The sequence below is a fragment of the Syngnathus floridae genome, chromosome 21 (assembly GCF_059516105.1).
Source record: "Syngnathus floridae isolate MCC-2025c chromosome 21, RoL_Sflo_1.0, whole genome shotgun sequence".
NCBI classification, from domain to species: domain Eukaryota; kingdom Metazoa; phylum Chordata; class Actinopteri; order Syngnathiformes; family Syngnathidae; genus Syngnathus; species Syngnathus floridae.
Window position 1 is genome coordinate 5,468,673 of NC_142433.1, and position 24,116 is coordinate 5,492,788.

Consider the following 24,116-nt stretch of genomic DNA (forward strand, 5'->3'; position numbering starts at 1 on the left):
TGCAGCGTTATGTCATGCCGGGAGATTATTAATTGCCCATTGGAGCTGCAGGCAAGGGAAGAAAAAAAACGGGGAGATTTTCGGATTAACATCTCGGGCTTGCTAAGTGCCAAAATCTACACGTTGAATCCCAGCAGCATTGGGATGATTTCTGGGGAGGTTTGATGTCTTTTTTTTTCCTTTTAGCCCTCCTTCTCAAGGCTACCCCACCCCATCCTGCACACTCCCCTCGTCGTCCGGCACGCAGACACTCGCTTTTTGTACCAAGGGGGGTGAACAATCCCGTCTGTCTTTTCCCAAAATAAGCCTGCGAGGGATCGAGGAAGTAAACCAGGGAGATTGGTCCAACGAGGTGCTCGGCCCCCCGGTTATAAGTGGTGCTAGTGGGAGCGCACCCTGATCGGACCCTCAGCCTTTCAGCTCGGGACTACCTGAGTGCTTGATCAGCAAAGAGTCTTGACTTTTGGCACTTTTTGCTCCCTCTCTCTCTTTCTCCCTGCTCCCTCCTACTTTCCACCCTGGAGTACGGGAGAGCGTAGTTTGGGAAGGTGCTCCCCAGACCTTCGTCTGGACTCCTTCAGCGGGGCACAGAGAGGATTTTCCCTGTCTTTTTTTTTTTCCTCCAACTCCATCACATTCTCACTCAGCCTAAAAAAACCACATGGATTGATTTTGTTCTTTTCCTCTTTTAAAAGGCAGTTTGCTGCACCTGTGGTTGAATTTTTTCTTCTTCTTCTTCTTCGCTGGACCGGTTCAAGGTTTCAGAGGGGGCTTCATTGAACATCTGATGCCACCCCATCCCATGGGAGACACACGTGGCTGAAGGTAGACGAGAAGATCCACCTGAAGATCACACCTGTGTTGCTCCTCCTGCCACCTTTGAACACGCTGAGCAGAAAAAGGTAAGCCCATTCCAACCTACTCCATCGTTTTGTCCCGTCAGCTGCTGTCCCTCAAAAACGTTTAGATTAGTGTCCATACACATGTGATGTTGAATTAGGTGGAACATTTCGATTCCATAGTGAGGCTTGGTATCTATTTGGTCGGACGTGAAGAAACAAACAAGCCACAAACACGTGGCCCTTATTTTATTTTTTTGCTCTTCTCTTTTTCAACACCGCTTCTCTCTCTGCATCCTCCGGGGACGCCACTGGCAAGCGCCACCGCATTCCATTGAAACGACATCCGTTTATTGCAAACAGGAGGTGAAGCTGTTGACTTCTCAGGTGTCCCGACAAGAGTGTGAGGGGGAAAATTAAAAAGGAAAAAAAAAAAAAAAACCATCCCAGGCATCTGCATATTTCCTATGTTGTTGTTGTTGTTTTTTTTGGGGAGTGCACAATTTTGAGAAGTGTAGAATGAGAGTAACAGAAAGGGGACAAGCGCTGGAAAAGTGAGCGGACTCGAGTTGTGATTTCCAAAAAACAATTGGCAGCTTCCATCTGTTTCATCTGGATGTGCGCCTGCCTGTGTGTTGCATGCCTCGAGATGACACTCCATGTGGAAATCGAGTTTCGCTGCAGTAGTAAAGGGCTTTAGGACCCTCCGTTGCGTTGACTCGTAATTCAGAGCTGGTGTCGAATTGTTCTTTTGATGATACTCGCATTCTTTGTCGCGGAAACGCACCTGCGGTATGGTGCCGTAACCACGGCAACCTGCTTGGCATGTTCTCCAATGTGTGCTCGCCAGGCGGCCAATCCTAAAAGTGCAGGCACACGTTTCAACCAGATGAACTCGTCTTCTTCGCTTTCACATATAGAACATGCTAAAGTGATGTCATAGCAAAAGAAGCATTTGAAAAGAGGGGTCAGAATAAGTCATAAATATATGTATTTTAATTTACCACCTTTTTTGGTCAAAATGAGAACTTTATAGTCAAATGAATTGACTGCATTTTATAATAGATAATAAATAGAATAAATAAGGCGTTTGCACATTTAGTCCACAAGAGGGCAGTGTTATAAGTGCCCCCCTCCCCTCTAAAATAATATAGAACCAGAAAAGTTACCATAAAAAGGTCAAGCGGTTCATTTGTTTGGGTTAAAAAAGATGCAAGGGCAACAATAATATACTATAATTGCTCTTGGACGCCCTCTAGTGGTTGCAAGGTTTTTAGCAGGTGCTTAGTTTGTTGATACCTTAGCCTGGCTCTGAACATTTTGCAAGTGAGGTAGCTACCTGCCTGCACTTATTTGCTTTGTTTGGAAACTTCAGACGCTCCAAACAAATGGAAAAATAATTTCAGTGCCTGAAAAGTCATTTATAGTCAATACCACCATTGCAAATCAGTGAGATTGACTCGGTCTCATTAACACGTCTTCATCTTCCAATGGGATGCCGTTTTATTTTCCTGTCGACACAAACGTGTTTGACACATCGAGAAACCATTAACACACGCACATGCGCGCGTGCGCTTACGCACGCACACACTCCGCCAGAGTGAAAACATGTCCCTGCTTTCCGAACCCGGCCAAGGCTCATGCTTTCTTTCAAAGCGTTTTCCTGACAGAATACTTTTTTGCCCGTAATTACAGCCACATTAATGCATTGGCTTTTTAATTCCATTCTATTGCTGATACTGAAGAATGGCTCGGAAGTGGAATGGAAACATTGACTCCATTAACTCCTTCGCTGCCGTTGACGTGAATACACGTCAAGCTTTACTTTGTACTCCCCTGCCAAGTGCATTCAGATTTAATCGCTTGAATTTGTTTTTTAGTGAATGGAGTCATTTTTCCCCAGTATGACTTAAGCCTTAAGTCTCTCCCACCTAAAAGGCGACTTGTCAACATGCTCTGTGAAGCTTATCGCTAGGCTCGCTTAGCAGACATAAGCAGGAAAAAGTGGAAGGCTTTCATCGTTGTTTTGTTTCTTGACTTCCTTCCACACGTCTTCCAGTCGTTCCAGTCTTTCCATCCTGATTTACACACTAAAGTGCTCTTTAGTGCCAGACATTGCTTTTAGTCACCAAACCCAGAAAAGTGCACAGGCTAACGTTAGCCGTGGAAATTAGCATGCGTAAAATCCACACAGGTAGATTTATTTAGCTCGCTCACTTCATTGCCCGTCATTTTGCGGCTAACTCGTAACAGGGGTCAGCACCTGAGTTGCATACAATCCCTCTTTTCATCCTACGTTTATTTTTATTATTCCGCTTTGGATGCAGAAGGCTGAACGGATCCGTCTCGAGACGGGTCAGAGGCTAAGAAATTGGAAACAGGTCTTTCGGGACCATTTGAAACGCTCCAGACTTTGTTATTGTTTAAGTCTCAGCCCGATTTAGACTCATGTGAGGCAGTTTGTTGGGGAAAAAATGTTGTTACGCTGTTGGAGTAATTTAAAAAAGGCGTTTTATTTCAGCAGTGGATGGATGTTCGAGTGACATTTGTGTTATCCGGATCGCTTTCTGTCTGCCCTTTAACTCCTAACAGAGTTCGTCCACGTCTAAAATCCAACTTGACTCCATTTCACCTCCCACCAAGGTTTGGACACAAAGCCAATTCAGTCTTTAAAGTAAACCGGCGGACATGTTGTGTGGTATTCCTTCTCAAAAATATAGATTTGTCATAAGCTATTACGCGGCGGTTTGTCCAATTTGAAGTGTGTAGCCATTTCTGCCCACCGTGGCCCCGAGTTGAATTAGTCGCTGAAGAAGTTTGACAATTTAAGAAAACAGCCAATTTAAGCTTGAGACGTTACGATATCCCATGATTGTTGCTTGGCCGGCCGCAGGATGTTCCTTCTCCCTCGCCTTGGCTGGGAAACTAAAGGCTCTCTGTGCAGACTGAGCCTGTTGAGCAACATGTTTTATTGTGCAACCTTCCTCGGCATTAGGCCGGCCGGTGTACAACACTACCAGTCCTTTTTTTTTTTTTTTTTTTGCAGCTTTTCTTATAATCATTTCCTGTAATCAGCAGGGGGAACAATAGGGAGGGGGAGGGGGGGAGTAGGCTGAGTATACATCAAGAATATTTATCCCTACAAATTACAAGTTCAAGAGTAGGATGAAGTATAGAAAAAAGGAGACTCAAGAGGAGGAGCGTTGGATTTGTTGGGAAGCATGTGGCGCCTTTGATCGGGCCTGACGATTTGAGCTTTTGACAAGAGAAACACGCAATTGGTGGGTTTCGTTTTGCCTGGATTGTGCGACTCCAATTCTTTGTTTACCTCCTTAGGGAACACCCGGTTCGTTTTTGCAATAAGCTGGCTTAATACCTCAAAGCTGCAGCAATCAGCTAAGTCGTTCATAACATTCTCGTTCAGTTTTTCAAAATAACAGATCCAGTCACTGTCTTCTATTTTCTTTTTCTTTTTTTTTTTTAATATACAAGACGCCTCTCCCGGTAGCAGTGATGACAAAAGTTCATGGAAGTCTCCAAGCGGCTATTGCTCATCATTTGCTCCAACTGCTTCTGCCGGGAAGGCTTGAATTTACTTCACGTGGAGAAACTCCTCAAGTATTTTTTTTCTCTCTCTCTCTCTCTGTCATTCAGGATGAATGTTGGAATTTAACTTGCCTTCATCATTCAATGCAGCGAGCATTTTGTTAGGGAGGGTAGACGATAAAAACACACAGTACAGACAACCAGACAAAATAATGCGAGGTGATATTTCTTTGGCTGAATCATCTGGTCGGCAGAACAAGAAAAGGAGCACTCAAGAAAATCAGCATTGGCAAGATCCTCATGTAAACCCAGATGCCGGGGCTTTTGTCTCCCCTATCGGTCGAGACGTGATTACACATCTGTGTTTATGTGATAAGCAAATTGTAGCAGTTAGCTTGCGCGACGCCATTTGAGTTGTTCTCAGGCACACATTTGACAAATACAGTAATCCCTCATTTATCGCGGATAATCGGTTCCAAAAACCACCCGCGATAAGAGAAATCCGCAAAGTACGGTCACCAACGAGAAGTACTGGGCAGGCTAACGAGTTAGCAGAAAGATGCTAATTCCTGATTGTGCTAACACGCGACGACGGACTTCTAAAGGAATGTAAATAAACATTTGGAGCAATACTACATTGTCCTAAAAGTTAGACACATGTTTCCTCAATTTAGAAGTTTTATTTTGACTTTGAAATGTTTTTTTTAATTTGGAAAAAAAAATCCGTGATGTAGTGAAGCCGCAAGTGGGGAGCAATCAGCCATTATTGAAAAGTGCTTTTTTTTTAAGTCATACGATTAGAAACCACAGACGTTGTATTCTCCAAAGCGGAGACACAAGGGGGAGGATCGAAAACCGCAACGTGACGAGCATGTTCACAGCAACACGGGGGCGAGTTTATCCGTCAGCCTTGGATCTCAAATCTTCATCCAAAGCAAACAAGCACTTTATGCCGCCTTGCATTCCCGCAAGTGTTATTCCGACGTTTGGGTCTATTTGTACTGCTCTTAGATGAGGGGGCTGCGCAAAGGCGTCTAAACACAACTCTCATACCACGAGCTGTGTTAACATAGCTGGCCAAGCCCAAATACGGAGACGTCGCTAAAGCTTCAGCATCCTAGCTTCCTCAATTTGACTGCATGTCTCCCGATGAGGTTTTTTTTTTTTTTTTTTAGAAGTCCACTCGGAGCACAGATCAGTCATTTTTTTATGAAGTTATCGCACCCTGGCATTGCTCGATTGGGAAGGTCTCAAGTCCTCCATCTGGTAGCAGTTTGAAGCCCCACATCAGTTTCATCAGGACTAATGTGAAGACCTGAGAGGGGCTTGAAAAAACAAGTGCAGCTGAAAAGACTGGTTAATTTCCCCCCCCCCCCCCCCCGCTACTGTGACAATAAACACACGACAGTCGGTGTTGAGCGTTTTGCATGACATCATGTTTGGTGGCGGATTAATATTTTGTGACTCGGGCGGCAGCTTGGAGGAATGAGATGATGCATGCGCTCACCTGGTTTTTATTTTATTTTACATTCAGATTGATGACAGAGAGAATCCGATCCTGATTTGCTTTTGGAAGCTTCTGAAGTGATTCTGTTTTTTTTTTTTTTTTTTTTATCGGAATACAGTAGTGAGTTGAGATAAGAGCGGCCTGAGTGAGATTGAACGGTTGGATGCTCCAAGAAGACCAATTTATTTATGAATGGTGATTTGAGATGGGTGTTTGGAGTTACGAGCGTGGTTACAGTACAAATTAAACTTGTATCTCAAGGCGAGGTCAGGGATTGACTCTGCGAAACAAAACAAAAAACAAAATGTTCGCAGTGTCAAGAATCCAAGCAGGTTTTTAACATATACGCATGTTTTCAGAATTAATTTCCCTGAAATTCTTTATGAATAATCTGGAAACATCCCATAAAAGGGAACTGCAATTCCCCCTTTGAGTGACATCCGCGCAATAAACTCAGACCAGTGATTTATTCACCATCACGTCATCTGGATTAACTTCTTAAATTGAGCCGAAGAGGAAGTGCGTCTCCTTCCCAGTCTTATAAAAATTAATATTTATTACTCCCTCCGCAAAGATCCTTGTAAAAAAATACCCCTCTCTGTGTTTGCGGTAAAGCACCACCGCAAAGCAATGAAGAGTGACAGCGCGCGCAAACCTGATCCCGGCGAATGACCAACTTCATAATTAGCGATATTTCCTATGACGCCATGGCGATCCGATCGGAGGGGAGGGTGTGGGCATTTGTTTGACAGGTGATAAACGGATGGGCAGTCGAGAAGTGTGAAGTGGGAGCAGAGGCAGTAAGTTCAAAGTGAAGATTAGTAGTTGGTTGTTTTTACAGTGCTTTGAGGGTCGCATTCCTCCCCGGGCGCAGACCTTTAAATCCATCCCGGAGATGTTTGAGCACGAGCTGTAAATGGATAACAGAGGATTGAGTGAATATGTTTCGCATCAAACGCCGCCGGGCGGAGCGTCTTGCCAAGTTGCGTTCGATGATGAACGCGTCAAGCAAACAGCTCTCTTCCGTCACCGCAACAGGATTTGAAATCCCCCCCACGCCCCTCCTCCCCCTCCCCACTCAATGTCAGTGGTTTAAAACGACCAGGTTATTATCGTGTCTAGCCTTGGAGAGGCTGTGCTTTTTTTTTTTTTTTTTATTGGCTCTTGGCGGCGCTGCAAGAATTCCATGAGCCAGGTAAACAAGCGCACCGAGTTCATTGAAAGCAGCACAATTATGGGAATTTTGTCGTCATTAAATTCCTTTTTTTTTTTTTTTTTTTTTATGCTTTCGCAGATGAATAGCAGTCAAATATGACATTCTGGCAAGAAAACCCAGACACATTTTGTCCCGATTATTTCGAGTTTGCAGCTGCAACATACGTGCAACATCTTTGCTGCTTGAGAATGATTTTACAAATCTGCACCGATAACCCGTTGATGGACTTTTTTTAGATTTTGATCTCGAACATAACAAATGAAAACACCCCGTTGCGTATCTCCAGATGGCTCCGCTGTGGCGAGAAATCAAATATGGAGATCTGGTTTGAATAGAAGCGCAAAGTCATAAATCACGCAGCGGGGGGACGATAAACCCGGTCACCATTTGCGTCAAGGCAACTTTTTGGTCACACACTTTTGCTTCCTCCTCTGTGTTGAGCAGAGTTTAATTATTGCTTCTGGCAACCTCAAGACTCTCTCTGTCTCCATTTGATATCAAGAAAACAATCAGCAGTGAATCAACTATAAATAATTTGTCTTTTGGTGCATTTCCACGAGGAAAAACGTGTCCTGTACTACAAGTTTATGTTCCGAGCATGCGAATGAGTTTGGAAGGAGTGCGGCCAGTGCTGGTAAAGTATTCTATAGCCAAGAGTTAGTCGTCCACTGACCCTGATGGGAGGTGCAGGAGCCCCTCCTGCGTGTGAGCTGGATGGGGTGGGGGTCTTGTGGGTTCTTTTCTCCTGGAGACTAAAGCATTCAGCTGTGGTCGGCAGCCTTTTAACAAAGTGATCAATCAAAAGAAGGCCAATCAACAGCTAATGGAGCTCAACTGGGATTCAGCTCATTGAATTTCCATTCCGACTGGAAGTTATTTCAGCAAGTTTCTTTTAGACCTCAACGAGAAAGAATAATAATAAGGATTTAAGGGCGAAGAAGAATTTGAGCTCAATGCGCTACATATGGCAGTGAACTCTGAGTTTCAAAATAAAGTGCTAGCTTAGCTCTGACTGATTAATTAATCAATTGAATGCAAAATAGTTTGGCAGCGACTGCAAGTTTAGTTTTTTATATCAATACGGCAAATGTATTGTTCATATTGTGACATGTCCGGAGCGGATTAATTGAATTTACATTACTTCCAATCGAAAATCTTGCTTTGGATTTTGTACATTTTGGTTTTAGTCCAACTTTCTGAAGCGAATGAATCCTAAAAACAAAATCCCGCTGTATTTTGATTGGCAGCGGTGTAATACGTTTTGCGTAGGATGCATTTTGGCTCGCCTCCGCGCACGGACGGCCCTGCAGAGAGCTCCCAGGCTCCAATGCTCATTTCCTGGTTGCAGCATTCTTGGAAGAGCCCATGGCACTTTTTAGTCAATTCTTTTTCACTCAAGACCATCTTGTGTCACTTTATATCAGCTTCATCTTCTAATAGAACAATGATCAAACAATAGTTCAATACGTCGTTCAGTAGCCTGAGCCTCAGATTTCCACCACTGATTACAAAACCCTTTCTTTCCATTTCAAGCTGAAAAAAAAAGTTCTTTCCTTCCATGTTTTTGTTTGCTTGGCACATGTGAGGCTGTTTCAGACGGCAGAGGACGCTTTGGTTAGCTAACACGGCATCATGTTGTTAGTGGCTTGCGACGGGCTCAGCGTTGCAAATCCTTTGATAGAAGCAAAACCGCAATGAGGACGTTCCTCTTGGAAGCCATCCTTGGCTGTACTTCATCCTTTTTCCACTTCCAATGAACTCGATGAATCAACTGACTTCATAAAGCACCACGACAAATAATTTTCTTTTTTGCTCGACCGTCTTTAAAAATAGCGCATCTGCTTTTGTACTCAACTGAGGCTATTCCAAATGATGTCACGAAGAAGGCCAAACCCCTCAAGTAGACCCCCATCTGTTTTTTCCACACTGTCCTTGTCCTCACGCGTTCTTCTCCACTTACCATTTCCTTTTCAATTGCCTCCATTTACACACTCCATCAGCGTCCACTCAACTTTTGCTAACCTGGAGGAATCCGAAACGCGACCCCCACCAAAAAGAAAAGTATGATGAGACTCCCCTCGCCATTAAATGAGGTGTGCCGTCTTTTCCTTTTCGCATAGAATATATTCAAATGGAGCGTGTAGTCCTCTCCAAAAGTATTGGAACATCAAATTGGTGCTCATATTCAAAATCCCCGTTGACTGATAGCGATCGGATTTGTTCTGTTTTTCTTCGGCAAACTGTAAAATCCATTATTATGCATTTGTCTAGACTTGTGTGTTTTTTTCCTCCGCCTGGTGCTGAAAGTTCCCAAGACACAAATGTTATGTTAAATGAGGATAGCTGGGGTGGACTAGCAGTTAGACCACCCGTGACTTGTTGCGTGTGGTTGATTAAGGTCAAGGTCATAGCTGTATAAAAAAAAAAAAAAAAAATGTCTTCCAATCGAAGCGCCGCTCAAATACAGCAGCTTTTCTCCTCATCGTGACACCGAATCCTCACCCCGGGTGTAGCGTTTATCTCCCGGCGGGCTTGCGGTTGAGGAAATAGCTGCGTCGTCTGGATCCGAAAATGAAGGTCGAGTCGCTTCACCTCCGGTGCTGCTGATTTCAGCAGCGAGTCGACGGCGGGGTGGCGGGTACCTGGGAATCTCCTGATGAATCACACTTGGACCAAAACCGCAGACCCCATACCAGACATATTTATGTGCCAACCAGTCTTCCAGTAAAATAAAAAAAAAAAAAAAAAAAACGCCACACCAAAAACTTCTCTTGGAATCTCTGCCATTTTGACATTCTTACTTTCACTATCGATTCAGTTTGATCGGTGTTTAGTCGCAGGGGGAGGCTGCAGACGTGTGACTAATTCTTTAAAAATGCTCAGTGACCCAGGCAAAGTTTTTTATGGAACGACTGTAAAACAAGAATTGGACTGTCGAGCTCGTGCGGTTGCTTGAAAAAAATCGACCACGGCAGCACCGAACGCCAAGCTATAAAACAGACCTGATCTCGGCGCAGATGTGGCAATGAAAACACCTTTGAAAAAAGTTGAGTCAAGAGAATCTTGGCTTTTTGTCAGCGGCGGCGTCAAATCACAGGTTGACCAAATATATGCAGATGAAAATCTGTGTGTGTCCTTGTTGCTCATATGGTTCTCCTGTTCTCATAAGCGCTAATAGTCGTGTTTGTTTAGTAACTCTTATCCCCCTGTACACTTCTGAAGGCCGACTAATGCGCCCGTTCCTCGCTTCGGAGGCACAACGTTGAGTTTTTCACTTCAGTTGTTTTCTTTGGTGCTTAGACCTTTTCAAGCTTAATGTAAGCATCGCACATCATCTGGTGGATTTTCATTTTCTTTCAGTTCATTGGATGCCTGGGATGCTGTCCACCATGCTGCTGGCCCTTGTTTGTGTGCTCCTAATGCAAGGGGGGCGTGTCCTTGCTGGAGGTTACCCCCCCATGACTCACATGAAGTACATGCAACCCATGATGAAAGGACCCGTCGGACCACCGTTCAGAGAGGGCAAGGGACATTATGTCGGTGAGTTGCGATCTGGCCTTTTGCGGCAATCGGCATGTTAGCTTTTTTTTTTTTTTTCATCAGAATCCTCCAGTCCAGCATCTGGGAGGTCTGAGTGCACCTTGTTTGTAGAAGTGACCCAAAGTAGTCATCTGGATGCTGTTTCTGTGTTGTTTGTCTCGCATTCTTGAGTTCTGGGATGGAGCAGGGAAGGGGGAGGAGGGTTAGTGGAAGAAATACAATTCCGTTTAGTCAGGTTATAATGCAGTAATCCCTAAATTGTGCTTTGTTATTATCAAAATCATCATCAGGGCCATGAAAATGATTTCCACAATTCCCTTTGTTTCGTCCCCACCACCACCATTCAAAGATTGCTTTTACAATAGTGATCAAATATGTGATCAATATGAGTCAGACAAATACTTTTCTTTTACTGCCACCTAGCGGGTGTACGTAGTGTGTACAACATTAAGTCAATCTCGTCATTGTTGATGAAAACAACAGTTTGGATCTCTATTTTTTTACGTTTTGGTCTTAGTTTTTAAAAATTTCAATTTTATAGGTACAATTTTGAGCTTAAAAGTTGAATGTTTAATTAATTAATTAATTAACTATTTTTTAAAATTCTTTTTTTTTTTTTTTTTTTTTTAGACAGGCCACCCATGCTAGATGTAAAGGGAGAGCCAGGGCCCCAAGGCAAACCCGGACCAAGAGGACCACCCGGTCCTCCAGGAATTCCAGGAAAACCTGGACTTGGGAACCCCGGCCTCAACGGGCAGCCTGGTCCTCAAGGGCCACCTGGCTTTCCAGGGCTTGGTAAACCAGGACTCCCAGGACTACCAGGAAAGATTGGACCAAAGGGGATGCCAGGACCTAATGGCGAGGTTGGTCCTCGTGGTGAACCGGGCCTGAGGGGTCAACCGGGACAGCCGGGACTTCCAGGACCGGCTGGGCTGTCTTTGAATGGGAAACCTGGGCTTCCAGGTGTTAGGGGCCCGCCTGGTAGTCGGGGAGAACCAGGATTAAAAGGTATTTCTGGTCCTCCAGGTGAGCGTGGGGTTAAAGGTGAGAATGGACACGGGACACCAGGGCCCCCTGGTATAAGGGGTCCCCCTGGGTTGAAAGGTAGTGCAGGACCACCTGGTATTCCAGGCATTGGCAAACCCGGACCAAAGGGTTTGCCTGGACTGTTCGGCCCTAAGGGGGATCAGGGACTTCCAGGGGATCGAGGGGAACCAGGAGAGGCTGGGCTTCCAGGTCTACAAGGTCAACCAGGTCCTATTGGGATAGGGAAGCCTGGAGTTGATGGAACGCCAGGAGCACCAGGTCACATAGGTCAAAAGGGTGAGCAAGGTCTCAGGGGTTCCCCAGGATTTCCAGGTACTCCAGGCTTTGGAAAACCTGGCTTGAGTGGACCCAAAGGAGAAAAGGGACATGCTGGCTTGACTGGTCTACCTGGAGACAAAGGAGAACAAGGAATGGTGGGTCCAATTGGCGAACAAGGTCTTAATGGACAACCAGGACCCCCTGGACTCCACGGTCCCATGGGACTACCTGGAAAACATGGCATGCCAGGACTTAAAGGAGAACTCGGGCCCCAAGGACCTCCAGGGCTGCCTGGCCTCAGAGGTGACCAAGGTCCAAATGGAAATGCAGGGAGACCTGGTATACCTGGAGACAAAGGACTACCTGGTCCAAATGGAGCAATTGGAAAACCTGGGCCCAAAGGTGAAGCAGGACACATCGGTCTCCCAGGTAATCCCGGGCTGACAGGTCTTCAGGGACCTAAAGGTGAGGCTGGATTTATGGGAACACCTGGCCCCAGGGGCCAATCAGGCATCCCTGGCCTTCAGGGGCCTATGGGTCCCATGGGACCACAGGGGGCCCCTGGCTTGAAGGGTGAGTCTGGACTACCAGGGCTTCCAGGACTGGGTAAAGTGGGGGAGAAAGGGCCTATTGGTCCCCAAGGTCCTCCGGGGAAACCAGGCCCTTCTGGACTTAACGGTAACCCCGGCCCACCGGGCCCGCCGGGTCCCCCAGGTCTTCCGGGAAATGGCCAAACAGTCGTTGCGGGTCCAACAGGTTCCGAGCTGGAAGGGGGGGAAGTGCCGGGAGACCGCAAGGGGCCGGCGTACAGTCAAGTTCCGCTCTCTGCCTCGTTAGCGCCGGCCTTCACGGCCATTCTCTCCAAGCCTTTCCCGCCCTCCGGTATGCCAATAATATTTGACCGGACTCTGTACAACGGGCAAAATGCCTACAATCCGGCTAGCGGCATCTTCACCGCTCCCCTGTCGGGTGTCTACTACTTTGCGTATCACGTGCATGTGAAGGGAACTAGCTTGTGGGTAGCCTTGTACAAGAACAATGTACCGGCTACTTACACCTACGATGAATACAAGAAAGGCTACATGGACCAGGCGTCCGGCAGTGCTGTCCTCGAGCTGAAAGAAGGCGACAAGGTCTGGATCCAGATGCCCTCGGATCAGGCCAACGGTCTCTACTCCACCGAGTACATCCACTCCTCGTTCTCAGGATTCCTGCTCTGCCCCACATAACCTTCCGCTGGATTCCAACCATGAGCTCCTCGGAGCAGACCAAAACCTAAGATACTTGCAGCCATACTCATTTCCCAAAACAATAATCAGTACAGTTAATATTCCTGTCATTGTTTTTGTCTGCTTTACAGCCAAGAAAGAGAAAGTCGAAATCACAATAAGAGCATTTCTAAAGGGGGAGGAAGGAATTTTATTCAGTGTTGTTTGCTTTGTTGTCATTCAAATGTCTTTTTGGGTTGTTCTTTTTTTTATGTTAATTATTGTTGTTTGTTATTATTTTTGTCATTGTTGTTTATTTTAGTCAGACTGTTGGGTGCCTTAACTCAAATCGTTCGATGCCACATGCAGACAGGACCAAAATCACCTGACATTTAAGAGAGATGGCAAATTTGTGTTAGTTCATGAATGACAATCCTGGCCAAGTTAGCATCAGTACAACGTACAATTTAAAAAAGAAAAATGGAACATCACGTTCACTTGTGCTAAATTACTTTGATCCAGTTTTCTCATGGTTGCTTTCTTACATTTGAACTTTTTTTTTCTTTTTACTTAATTTATTGAATTGAACTAGCCAAAAAAAGGCAATCTCAATATACAGCAAACGTTTGACATCCCATGGCTATATTCATGTAATTGACGATGTGTCAATCATGTTTACACAATTCGTCATTTGGTGCCAGAGAAAGTAGGGTTGTGGAATTTATGCATTTGATTGAAGGCTTTTTTTGTCAAGTCCAAAGTTGACAAGATGTTTCAGAACAAAAAGTAGAGCGAGCCGCAAATGCAAATAATTCCACGTCGACTCTGTGAACTCGTAAAGGGAGCCCGAACCCTGCAGGTTGTGAAATGCAAGTTATGTATTTGTTAACAAACCCACTGGCAGATTTCTTTGTCAGGTGGGTAGGCCAGAGAGTCAGTCTGTACTCGTTTCGGCTGATTGAAGCCATCAAGATAAAAATACATGCTGTGTTTGCATTTCTGCCTTCTTTTAACGTTTAAAAAAAGAAATGCACTTGTATCTGTCCAGTTTGTCTACATAACGCAAACAAGCAAATGCTATGAGTCATTATTGTAACGTGAGTCTGCAAGGCAGTTCAAGGCTCGTGATGTACTGTATGTTGGTTTATTTTGCTAGCCTTCTATTTTTGGGCATATGAAATGGTGATGTGAATTATGTGTGGTTATTATTCTCTGTCCTTGTGTTTTGTAGACAATGTCACTTGCTTGCAGAGTGCGCAGTGACAATAAGTGCCATCTTATCACACTATGTGCATATATATATATATATATATATATATATATATATATATATATATATATATATATATATATATATATATATATATATATATCGTTATGTTGAGTTACTTTGATATATATATATATATATATATATATATACATACATATATATATATATATATAATACTTTGCTTTGGTTTTGAAGGGATTTTTGTTTTAGTTGCATTTGATAATTACACGGCCATTCCCATTTGCACATGAACTTAATGATATTTATACATTTATGATAATTTAATAGGGATGAATCTATAACTGGGATTTAACTTTAACAACAACATTGTTGAGTTAATAGAATTTACAATATGTAGTTTGCATCCTAGTGTTGTTTGTTGAGGATTATTTGTGGAGATTTTATTATTTGTGTAATGCACAATGTATACATTTATCAGATTTTTTTCACACAAGGCTATTGCGTTTCTTTTCGCGCAGTAAATTGTGAGTATAAAATGCACTCATTCTGATTTTGGAATTGTTTTTCCCTCCTGCTTATCAAAAATCTACAAGTACTTGATTGTATTGATACGATATCAATAAAGGCCTACTTTGTGTCGGACTGAAGTTTTCTCTTTGTTCTCTGTGTAGCAATATTATTAAATGTACATAGAAGGAAAAAATGTAAGCTGACTGAAGAACCGGCTGCATTTCCCATACTGACCAGGAGATGGCAACAGAGTAGCGCCTGAAGACGACGCAGTGTTCTGCGATGTCAGCCAGATTGCCGTCATTTATGGAACGTGATTTTTAAAACAAACCAGTCATGACAGGTCACTAGGTGATGCTAGTGTGCAAAACGCCGTCCGCACCCCTTCAAGGTTTGTACCAGACACGCTTCCCGTCCACGCCGTCCCACTCCTCGTCTCGATCGCACCTCCCGTACGTCAAGCTGCCCAAGAAGTCGGCGGCGGCCCGAAACCTGGGCCTGTACGGCCCAACCTCCAGGACGCCTGCCTTCCGCTTCCCCCAGCTGAGCCGCACCTGTAGCAGCGCCGCCGGCCGGCACCACCAGGAGGCGCTGACAACTTTTGGCCACCAGTCAGTCACACCGTGATATGGCAAACGCAAAATATGTATGCTTGCATTGCAATGGTTCAACGACAATTAAAAGAAGTGCAAACTTTGAAACAGACTTAAGCGAGTTAACTTTATTATTGTAGTTTATTTTTATTCACAGCAAGTGACAACAACAATTAGATTGAATTTGTGCAACTCTGCAAGGAAGAATGGGCAACTATGACCCAATAGAGGTGTGCAAGGTAACTGTTATTAAAACGGTCTCTTGGAACTACTTCTTGTTTTCTACTCATGAGAGACAAATATTAAAGTTTGAAAGTTAATATTTGCTGCGTCAGTGACGCAGTGACGAATAAACTCTGTCTTATTGGGATGAACACGGTCTTGAGGATTGGCTTTACGCTTGCCTTGACGTCAAAACAAGGAATCTTGGCAAGAACGCGTTTGGTTCTATTTGAATTGAGCTTTCTCGGTTGCCGTAGTCACACCTGTTCACCGTGCAGCAAGCGCTACTGGTGAGGTGAGTACTAACCGTTTTGAATACGTATTGCTAACAATTTTATGCTCTCCATTTTGTGTTTACATGTAAATATGCAGGAGCATCATTATGAGACGAGCTCCTCGAGTTTGTTTGTTGCTCGCTAGCTATCGTAGAACAATATCAACAAAGGTGGCTTGGCTTGTCAGCAAGCCCGCCCACAACTGGAACTCGGCTGTCGATCAAACGTAAATCAAGGAAAAATCGTTTGTCCTGCATGTTGTTTTGTGTTTTCCACGCAAAAGATGATGGAGGCTCCACGTCGGCTGCTCATTGTCTACTTGGACATATTTTCGAAAGGTACTGCATGTTGTGTTTCCTTCTTTTTTTATTTGGAGTATATTATCCCTTCGATGACTAGAGAAGATCATCAACAAGTCTAATGAGACGTACTATTTTTTTTTGTAGAGATAATATAATTCGTGCTTTGAGTTATTTGATGGTTTCCAAGTGAATTAGCTCGTGGGTAACTTCAGTGGGCTATTAGTTTCAGAAGTTGTAGTCAAAAGACATAGCAAGAAGTGGCGTGGGTGCAGTACAACATGTTTCCCGCAGAGAGCGCCAATGCTCTATAGTTGAGTATTCTATTACTGTTTCGGTCCTTTCATAGTTTGTGATATTCGATGTTAAATAAAGTGTTAAAAATAGGAGAGTGTATTATTAAAACTCCCAAGGAAATAGTTAAACAAAACGAATATTTGGCACGTAAATTGTTAGTGTTTGTTCCATGAGAGATGTGATGTCTGACTGGGCCAAAACCTAAGTGCTTGGTACTGCACAACTTCTTCATCAGACACCTCTAAACATGTTTTGAATGACATTGATGCAAACAAAGTTAGTCAGAAATGTACATTTGATTAATATTTAACTACCTTGGTTTGCATCAGTGTCATTGAAAAACCCAACCAAAAGTGTTAGGAAGTTTACGCAATACCTGGCACTTGGGTTTTGTCCCAGTGAGAGATGTCAGCTGTTTGCATGTGCTCACCTTCCCCTTGGTGGCACTCGTGTCATTAGAAGTAAGTGACATCTCACCTGAGCTCATCAAACACTTAAGCTGCTTCCATGCAAGGCCTGTCACCAATGTTTGTGTGCAACTATATTAGTCTCACACAAACATTGACTGCTCAAATATTTTCAAACCGCTTTTCTGTCCAATAAATTAATCAACTGGAATGCAAAATTTGCTTCACTCATTTGAAGTTTTTCCTGCTTGGTGGTTGCTGCAATGGCACTTAGGTTTTGGAAGGCAGTTTTCAGTCTCGAGGTGAGCGTTGTCCTTGTGTCACTGCCATGGACACAAGTCTTTGACTGTTATTCTCCATCTCACATGACTCAAAGTAACAGCAATTCAAATGCAGTCACTTTAATCATGACAGCAATTCCATTGCAGTCACTTTAAGTCATGTGAGATGAAGGGAAACAGTCAAAGACTTGTGTCCTGGCAGTGACACAAGGACAACGCTCACCTCGAGGCTGAAAACTGCCTTCCAAAACCTAAGTGCTACTTTGCCCGCCTCTTAACTCTTCCAAAATTCAGTCAGACCAATCACAGCGCAGCACCCAATTTGCATAACCACGCCCACTTTTCAACAGCCAATCAGAATGCAGAATTTGCACATTCGACCAATCAAATTGCGTCATAATTTCAAGACCACGCCCACTTTAAACCCAACCAATCACAGGGTACCTCATTTGCATATACACGCCCCATTATCGGCCAGTCACATTTCGTCATTGTCGTTGCCCCGCCCACTTTCTGAGCTTTCAGCGAATCATGAAGCAGTATTCCGTTTTGGCCCGCCTCATTTTCCAAAAATGTTCTGAAAAAATCCCCCCCAGAAAAAATCCCCCCCAAAAAAAACCCCAAAAAATCCAGGGACAAAAAAAAAAAAAAAAAAGGGAAAAAAAATTCCGAAAAAATAAAATTTTGAATTTTTTATGTTTTGTTTTAAGAATAGAATATTTTTAAAGTTAGGTTTTTGTGACTTGTTTGAGAATGAAGCAGTGAGAGTTAAAGTGCTCTTTGTAATCAAACTTTATTTTGCAGAGTAAACATTCAATCACAAATAAGGTGGATGGCAGTCTGCTTGTTGTCAAGTGGTGGAGTGGTCGGCCATTGGGACAAGTGGTGGAGTGGTCGGCCATTGGGACAAGTGGTGGAGTGGTCGGCCATTGGGACAAGTGGTGGAGTGGTCGGCCATTGGGACAAGTGGTGGAGTGGTCGGCCATTGGGACAAGTGGTGGAGTGGTCGGCCATTGGGACAAGTGGTGGAGTGGTCGGCCATTGGGACGAGTGGTGAGGAGTTGGTGCTTGGACCTAAGACAAAAAAGATTTTTAAGTCAAAAAGCCAGTCAATGCGTGCAGAAAATGTTTTGGCACAAACTTCCCAGTGCGAAAGAGTTGTTTATGGCGCAAAGTGTTGAGTTGCTTGACCAGGAAACTGATCTCATTCCTTGCTGCCTGTTAGAAAATAGAAATGTATTTGACAAAAGTTGTCATGCAGATTGTGCAATGATTAGCATTTAAAGAGCTTATCACTTAAGTGCAAATGTTACCCATTTCTCAGGTTGCCTTAGAGATGAGGAAGAAACACGAAAAAACATGCTGCTAGCATGAGCCTGTGCTCTGGTCCTCAGCCTCCGCTGTGAGCATTTACTCCATCGTGCCCCACACTGGAAACAAAAAAATATATATATATATCATTAAACTATTGAAACATGGTGGTTAAAATGAAATGTACTTTCCTTCTCTTACCAGCAGAGGGCTCTTCAGGCAGCAAGGTGGTGCAGACCCAAAAGACTTTCTGCACTTGCCAAAAAGTCATCTTGAAGCTTTTGGCAAGTAGCATACCAGGAATGTCTGGTTTCCCCTTGTAGGTCCAACCTGTAACAACCACAGAGAGCAAAGCCAAGTCTAAAAAGTGAAGAGCCTTCTAGCACCTGTTGCTGAAGGCAAACTTTCCGCTTTCTGGACCAGGGTTTGCCAACTCTACCTGTAAAGAAAAGGAACATTAACACAAAGACTCAAATTTAAGTTTACTGTTTTTATTTTTAACTGTAGCCTTCTGCTGAAGACTTTGGGTTGTTGATGCACGAGTAACAGGAGGCCGAACTCCTGAAATGTTGCAAAGACTCTCCTGGACGGCCACACCTGCACACAACAAAAGGGAACAGTCAAGTAAGTTGATTTGCACATCTCAACACTGAAAATTGAGACCGCCTTGAGTACCTATGGCACAGTATTGGAGAATTTCTAGGCCCAGCAGGTGAAGGGTTTTTCTCTTACTGGAAGCTGCACTGCGAGAAAGGAAAAAGCAGGTTAGTATTCTTAACATGCCTAGTGCCAAATTTTTGCTAAATTTTGTTACCAGTCAGCATGTTGGACAGGAAGTTTATTATGACTGACTGCACCAGCACCACCTGAAACTAAAAAAAAAAACAAAAAAAAACGGGTCAAGCATTTTGATTTGTCAAGTTTGTCATTAAACAGATTCAAACCTGGAGCATTTACTTCAGTCAATCCTTGCAGCAGGTACCAGGTCCTTTGTCTCCACCTGGTGGACAAAACGGGAAGAAAATAAACATGCTGAAATTAGCCAAATTGTGCTTGTGTTTCACCAATAGAAGAAAGCAGGGGCAGCTCTGGACTTCTCTCCAGGCGCAGTTTGTTGGCCTGAAAGACACAGGAACGTTACAACCCATCTAGTGTTAAGTTTTCAGTCATTGTTCAGCAGGAGTCTACTTGCAAAAGTGTCACGAAGCAAGGGCTCACGGGACAGCAAGTCAGCCATTTTGAAACCTGCAGACACAAAGGAAAAAGGTTAGTTTAATAGTCCAAATAAAAACGGAATTTTTGCCTTTTTTGCAGTCAATCTGGTTCTTCTGTGGCAGATGCAGGCCTGTGGACAGAAATGAGACTATTAGATGCAGTTGATTAAAAGGGTTTAAGTGCGAATCCACTTTATTCAGCTCATTTTGAAAAGTCGCACCTGTAGACAGATTAGACAATTAATGCGCATGCAGCAAAATATTTGATTCATTCTGTTGTGAATTTATGCAAACGTTTTGTCTTACCTTCGGGATAACGACGTCTGATGCAATTTAAGGTCGTCGAAGATGTTAACTGCCGACGCTAGAGAAACCTTCTTAGCTTGCACGTTAGCAAGGCGTAAGCACGTCCAAACTGCACTTTGACGCTGAAAGAGAGAAAAAGCTGTTATTTTTAAAAGGCTAAGAAATCGTAAAAAGTCACCTTGTCAAAGTTTTCAACGGTGCATGCTGTGGAAAAGCGTGCGGCGCAGCAGGTGGACCAGCACGACGTGACGCTGTCAGAAGTGAGCAAGAGATTGATTGTCGCGTTTGTGACGTCTTAAATAGTATTTTTTTGATGACGTCATTAACAAGCATAAGGGGGAAAAAAAATAAAAGTCTTACGCTTTGTGCAGAAGCGAGAGTAAAATTGCAAAGTGTTAACCGAAGCAGTACTCGGGACGCGAACCAGAGCCTTCACATTCAGGAGGCTGGGATTTTAACCACTCGACCACAGCCTGTTCAGCGTGCTCTTCGATTTATATGTATTTGTAGACCATTTTGAACATCTTTGAAGAATAAAGGTGAAGTACAAAGAAGCGAGCGATGTAAACGTCTCTCCAGTGGCCTGACGGTTAAAGTCTTCCCCTTACAAGCACGAGATCCTGAGTTCGATTCTTGCTGCGTCTACCGTTTGATTTGTAAACGATAGACAGAGTGGGTCTCGAACCCGGGTCGTCCGATCTGAAGCGCAGAATTTTAGCATTCGGCCACATTGCCATAGAAATCGCGCAGTTCTGTTCTGTATTTAAGGTAGATGTTCAAAGTAATGCATAAATACGAATAATCAAATTCAATTGTTAAGATCTCAACTGGTCTTGTGGTTAAAGCTTTTACCTTGAGTACAGGAGAACCGAGTTCGAATCTCACTCATGGTTCTGGGTAATGTGTAAATGTTACCAGAGCGGGACTCGAACCCGGGTCTCCTAATCACCAGGCCAAATCTTATTCCACCTGACCATTTTTTCACGGAAATTTCGAATTTTTTTTTGAAAGTCATGACTATTACTAGAAAGATGTTGACTAATGCAATTAGGGGAAGTGTGGTATCCCTTACGAAGAGGTCAACTGAGACTGATCATGTACCTCCTGGACCTTGCTCGCCTACTTCCTCCTCACACAATCAGCAAGGTGACTAGATTTGAGATTTGCGAGAGATTACAGAGAAACCTGGAACAGAGTGAAATGGAACGGAGTGTCAATTCCATTGACATTTGAGGCAGTCGAACAGTCGAACTGTCCAAAAATTAATCAACTGGAATGTAAGTCTTTGTGTTTTTCTGAGCAAATTTGCTTCACTCATTTGAAAATGTTATTGCTTGGTGGTTGTGCAATGGCACTTAGGTTTTGGAAGGCAGTTTTCAGTCTTGAGGTGAGCGTTGTCCTTCTGTCACTGCCATGGACATAAGTCTTTGACTGATACGCTCCATTGCACATGACTCCTGTCACTTTGAGTTATGTGAGAGGGAGAGTAACAGTCAAAGAATCGTGTTAATGGCAGTGACAGAAGGGCAATGCTCACCTCAAGACTGAAAACTGCCTTAAAAAACCCAAGTGCCACTTTGCCCGTCTCCTACCTCTACCCAAATCCAGTCTGACCAATCACAGCGCCGCTTAAATTTGCATAACCACGCCCACTTTCCCAACAGCCAATCAGAATACAGCATTTGCATTTATGACCAGATTGCTGCAGATTAAAGATACCACGCCTATTTTTCATCCCACCAATCACAGGACCTTTCATTTGCTTAGCCGCGCCTCCGTTTCAACCAATCAGAGTTTTATTTCCATTGCCCCCCCCACCCTTTTCTTGAGCCCTCAGCGAATCATGAAGCAGCATTACTGCTTTAACCCATTTAATTTAAAGAAAAATTCTGGAAAAATATCCCCGTAAAAATTCTGAAAATAAATTAGGATAAACAAAACCGGGGGGGGGGGGGAATAAACATCAGGGAAATAATTTTTTAAATTATATTTTTAAAGTTGAGAATGAAGAGTTAGGAGTTCAAGTGTTCTTTGTAATCAAACTTTATTTCTTTTGCAAAGTAAACATTCGTTAAACAGATGTTGGATGGTTGTCTGCTCAGTGCCGAGTGGTGAGCCGGTGAGACGAGTGGTGGGCCGGTGATGAGTCTGTGCCTGGACCTAAGACAAAAAGATCTGCAAGTCAAAAGTCAAGCCAACATTTGGTGCAGAAAAAGGTTTTGGGTATGAAACTTCAAAGATGTCAAAGATGTTGTTCATAACACCAAGTGTTGAGAGCTGCATGACCAGGAAGCTTACCTTGTTCCTTGCGACCTGTCATAAAAAAAATATGTATAGGAATAAAGTTGTCATGAGGATTGTGCCGTGATGAGCATATTACCTTAAGTGCAAATATTGACTTGGAGATGAGGAAGCAACACAAAAACTTATGTTGCCAGAACGCTGCTGTGCTCTGGTCCTAAGCCACCGCTGCAAGCAGGTACTTGATAGTGCACCAGCCTGGACACAAAATGAACAATTAGTCAAATTTTGCAACATGGTGGCTGAAATGATATGTAGTTTCCCGCATCAAGACAAAGAAAAAGCAGGTTAGTGTTCTTAACATACCGCATTTGCCAAGTTTAGTTACCTGTCAGCATGTTGGACAGGAAGATCATGACTCTTTGGTCCAGCACCTGAAACAACAAATTGGTCAAGCATTTTGATTTGTCCAATTTGTCATTGCAATAGGTTCAGACCTGGAACTTTAACTTCAATCCATGCAGCAGGCACCGGGTCGTTTGGCACTACCTGGTGGACGAAACAGGAAGAGAATGTACACGCTAAAATAAATTGGTCAAACAATTGTTCATGTATGAACGTGGTGCACGTGTTTCACCAATGAAGAATGCAGGCAAGGGCCGCTCTGAACTTCTCTCCAACCGCAGTTTGTTGGCCTGAAAGACAAGGTAACGTTGTACCCCATAGTGTTACATTTTCAGTCATACGAGCTGGTTTGATGGCAAGAGTAGACTTGCAAACGCCTCATGAAGTCGGGGCTCTCAGGACTGCAAGCCGGCCATTTTGAACATGCAGACAAAAAAAAAAAAAAAACAAAGAAAAGTCAAGAACTTGAGTCGGTTGTACGTCATATAAAAATGTGATTTTCGCCTTTTTTGCAGTCAATCTGGGTCTTGTGTTGCAGATGCAGGCCTGTGGACAGAAATGGACAGTTAGATGCAGTTGATTATAAGGTTTACATGCGAATCCACATGATTCGAACAGAAAGTAGGTTACTTGAGGCTCATTTTGGAGAGTTGCTCCTGTAGACAGGTAATAGAAAATTAATTTGATTTGATTGATTCTGTTGTGAATTTATGCAAATGTTTTGTCGTACCCTGGGCAAAACGTTTGATGCAATTTACGGTCGGGGAACTTTTCTGCCAACGCTCGAGCAAGCTTTTTAGCGTGCATGTTAGCAAGGTGTAAGCACGTCCAAAGTGCAAGTTGACGCTGAAAGAGAGCAAAAGCAGTTAGTTTTAAAAGTCTAAGAAATGGGGAAGACTCACCTTAGAAACGCTGCATGTTGTGGAAAAGGGTGCAGAGCAGCACGACGTGACGCTGTCAAAAGTGAGCAAGAGAATGATTGTCGCGTGCGGGAGTTGTTTATGCCCATTAGGTCTTTCATTCTGGCGTCCTTGATTACATTCAGGTGAGTAGCGCGCACACGCCCTGATCGCCTCGTTTGACGCGGTTGAGTCGCGTGCGCGCGCACAGTCAGCTGCCGTTCGCCGCGACATTATTTTATCGTATTGTTTTTTCAGCATAAAATGGCAGTTGGTCAAGAATGTTTATAGTTTGAAAAAAAAAATGTTTTTCAATTTCAGGCAAACTGATGCCCATTGAATCTGTTCTTACAGACTGAGAAACGATGTTATTAATAGTTATTCTTGATTGTAAGTTGATCTTTCTTTTTTATATACTTTTTGTTTTCTTAATGTTCTTAATGTTAATAACAGGGGGGGCA

At 43.6% G+C, this 24,116-nt stretch overlaps 3 protein-coding genes and 1 long non-coding RNA gene across 18 annotated transcripts; 2 read left to right on the plus strand and 2 right to left on the minus strand.

The window, feature by feature from the left end:
* Positions 1-238: 238 nt before the first annotated feature.
* On the plus strand, positions 239-15,037 carry col8a2 (collagen, type VIII, alpha 2). Its single transcript, XM_088364950.1, has 3 exons — positions 239-902; positions 10,469-10,648; positions 11,279-15,037. Exons 2-3 carry the CDS (start codon positions 10,477-10,479, stop codon positions 13,180-13,182), a joined length of 2,076 nt encoding a protein of 691 aa, XP_088221076.1. The 5' UTR covers positions 239-902; positions 10,469-10,476; the 3' UTR covers positions 13,183-15,037.
* Positions 15,038-15,919: 882 nt separating this feature from the next.
* On the plus strand, positions 15,920-21,467 carry LOC148380149 (uncharacterized). The gene is made up of 3 exons (XR_015854978.1): positions 15,920-16,015; positions 16,279-16,333; positions 18,084-21,467. It is a non-coding gene; the product is annotated as an uncharacterized LOC148380149 (long non-coding RNA).
* Positions 18,054-20,445, minus strand: LOC148380150 (uncharacterized). 8 transcript variants are annotated; one of them, XM_088365020.1, is made up of 13 exons: positions 20,289-20,445; positions 20,111-20,232; positions 19,894-19,935; positions 19,779-19,835; positions 19,655-19,709; positions 19,535-19,590; positions 19,405-19,462; positions 19,266-19,333; positions 19,093-19,187; positions 18,998-19,029; positions 18,792-18,919; positions 18,593-18,709; positions 18,054-18,497 (listed from the first exon to the last, which is right to left on the minus strand). In XM_088365020.1, the coding sequence occupies exons 4-12, from the start codon at positions 19,825-19,827 to the stop codon at positions 18,690-18,692; spliced, it is 561 nt and encodes a 186-aa protein (XP_088221146.1). In that variant the 5' UTR covers positions 19,828-19,835; positions 19,894-19,935; positions 20,111-20,232; positions 20,289-20,445; the 3' UTR covers positions 18,054-18,497; positions 18,593-18,689. The 8 variants fall into 8 exon arrangements, 4 of the variants coding, with proteins under 4 accessions (XP_088221146.1, XP_088221148.1, XP_088221145.1 ...); XM_088365022.1 differs by lacking the exon at positions 19,894-19,935 and having other exon boundaries at positions 19,266-19,328; positions 19,548-19,590; XM_088365019.1 differs by lacking the exon at positions 19,894-19,935.
* Positions 21,468-22,137: 670 nt separating the features above from the next.
* Positions 22,138-23,828, minus strand: LOC148380151 (uncharacterized). Of its 8 annotated transcripts, XR_015854968.1 has the most exons (11): positions 23,659-23,815; positions 23,487-23,602; positions 23,387-23,412; positions 23,261-23,302; positions 23,128-23,157; positions 22,989-23,046; positions 22,849-22,900; positions 22,740-22,785; positions 22,491-22,609; positions 22,409-22,423; positions 22,138-22,270 (listed from the first exon to the last, which is right to left on the minus strand). XR_015854968.1 is itself a non-coding variant. In XM_088365017.1 (7 exons), exons 2-6 carry the CDS (start codon positions 23,561-23,563, stop codon positions 22,537-22,539), a joined length of 306 nt encoding a protein of 101 aa, XP_088221143.1. In that variant the 5' UTR covers positions 23,564-23,602; positions 23,659-23,819; the 3' UTR covers positions 22,138-22,270; positions 22,491-22,536. The 8 variants fall into 8 exon arrangements, 1 of the variants encoding a protein (XP_088221143.1); XR_015854965.1 differs by lacking the exon at positions 23,128-23,157 and having other exon boundaries at positions 23,237-23,302; positions 23,659-23,817; XR_015854966.1 differs by having other exon boundaries at positions 22,989-23,157; positions 23,659-23,809.
* Between the last annotated feature and the right edge of the window lie 288 nt (positions 23,829-24,116).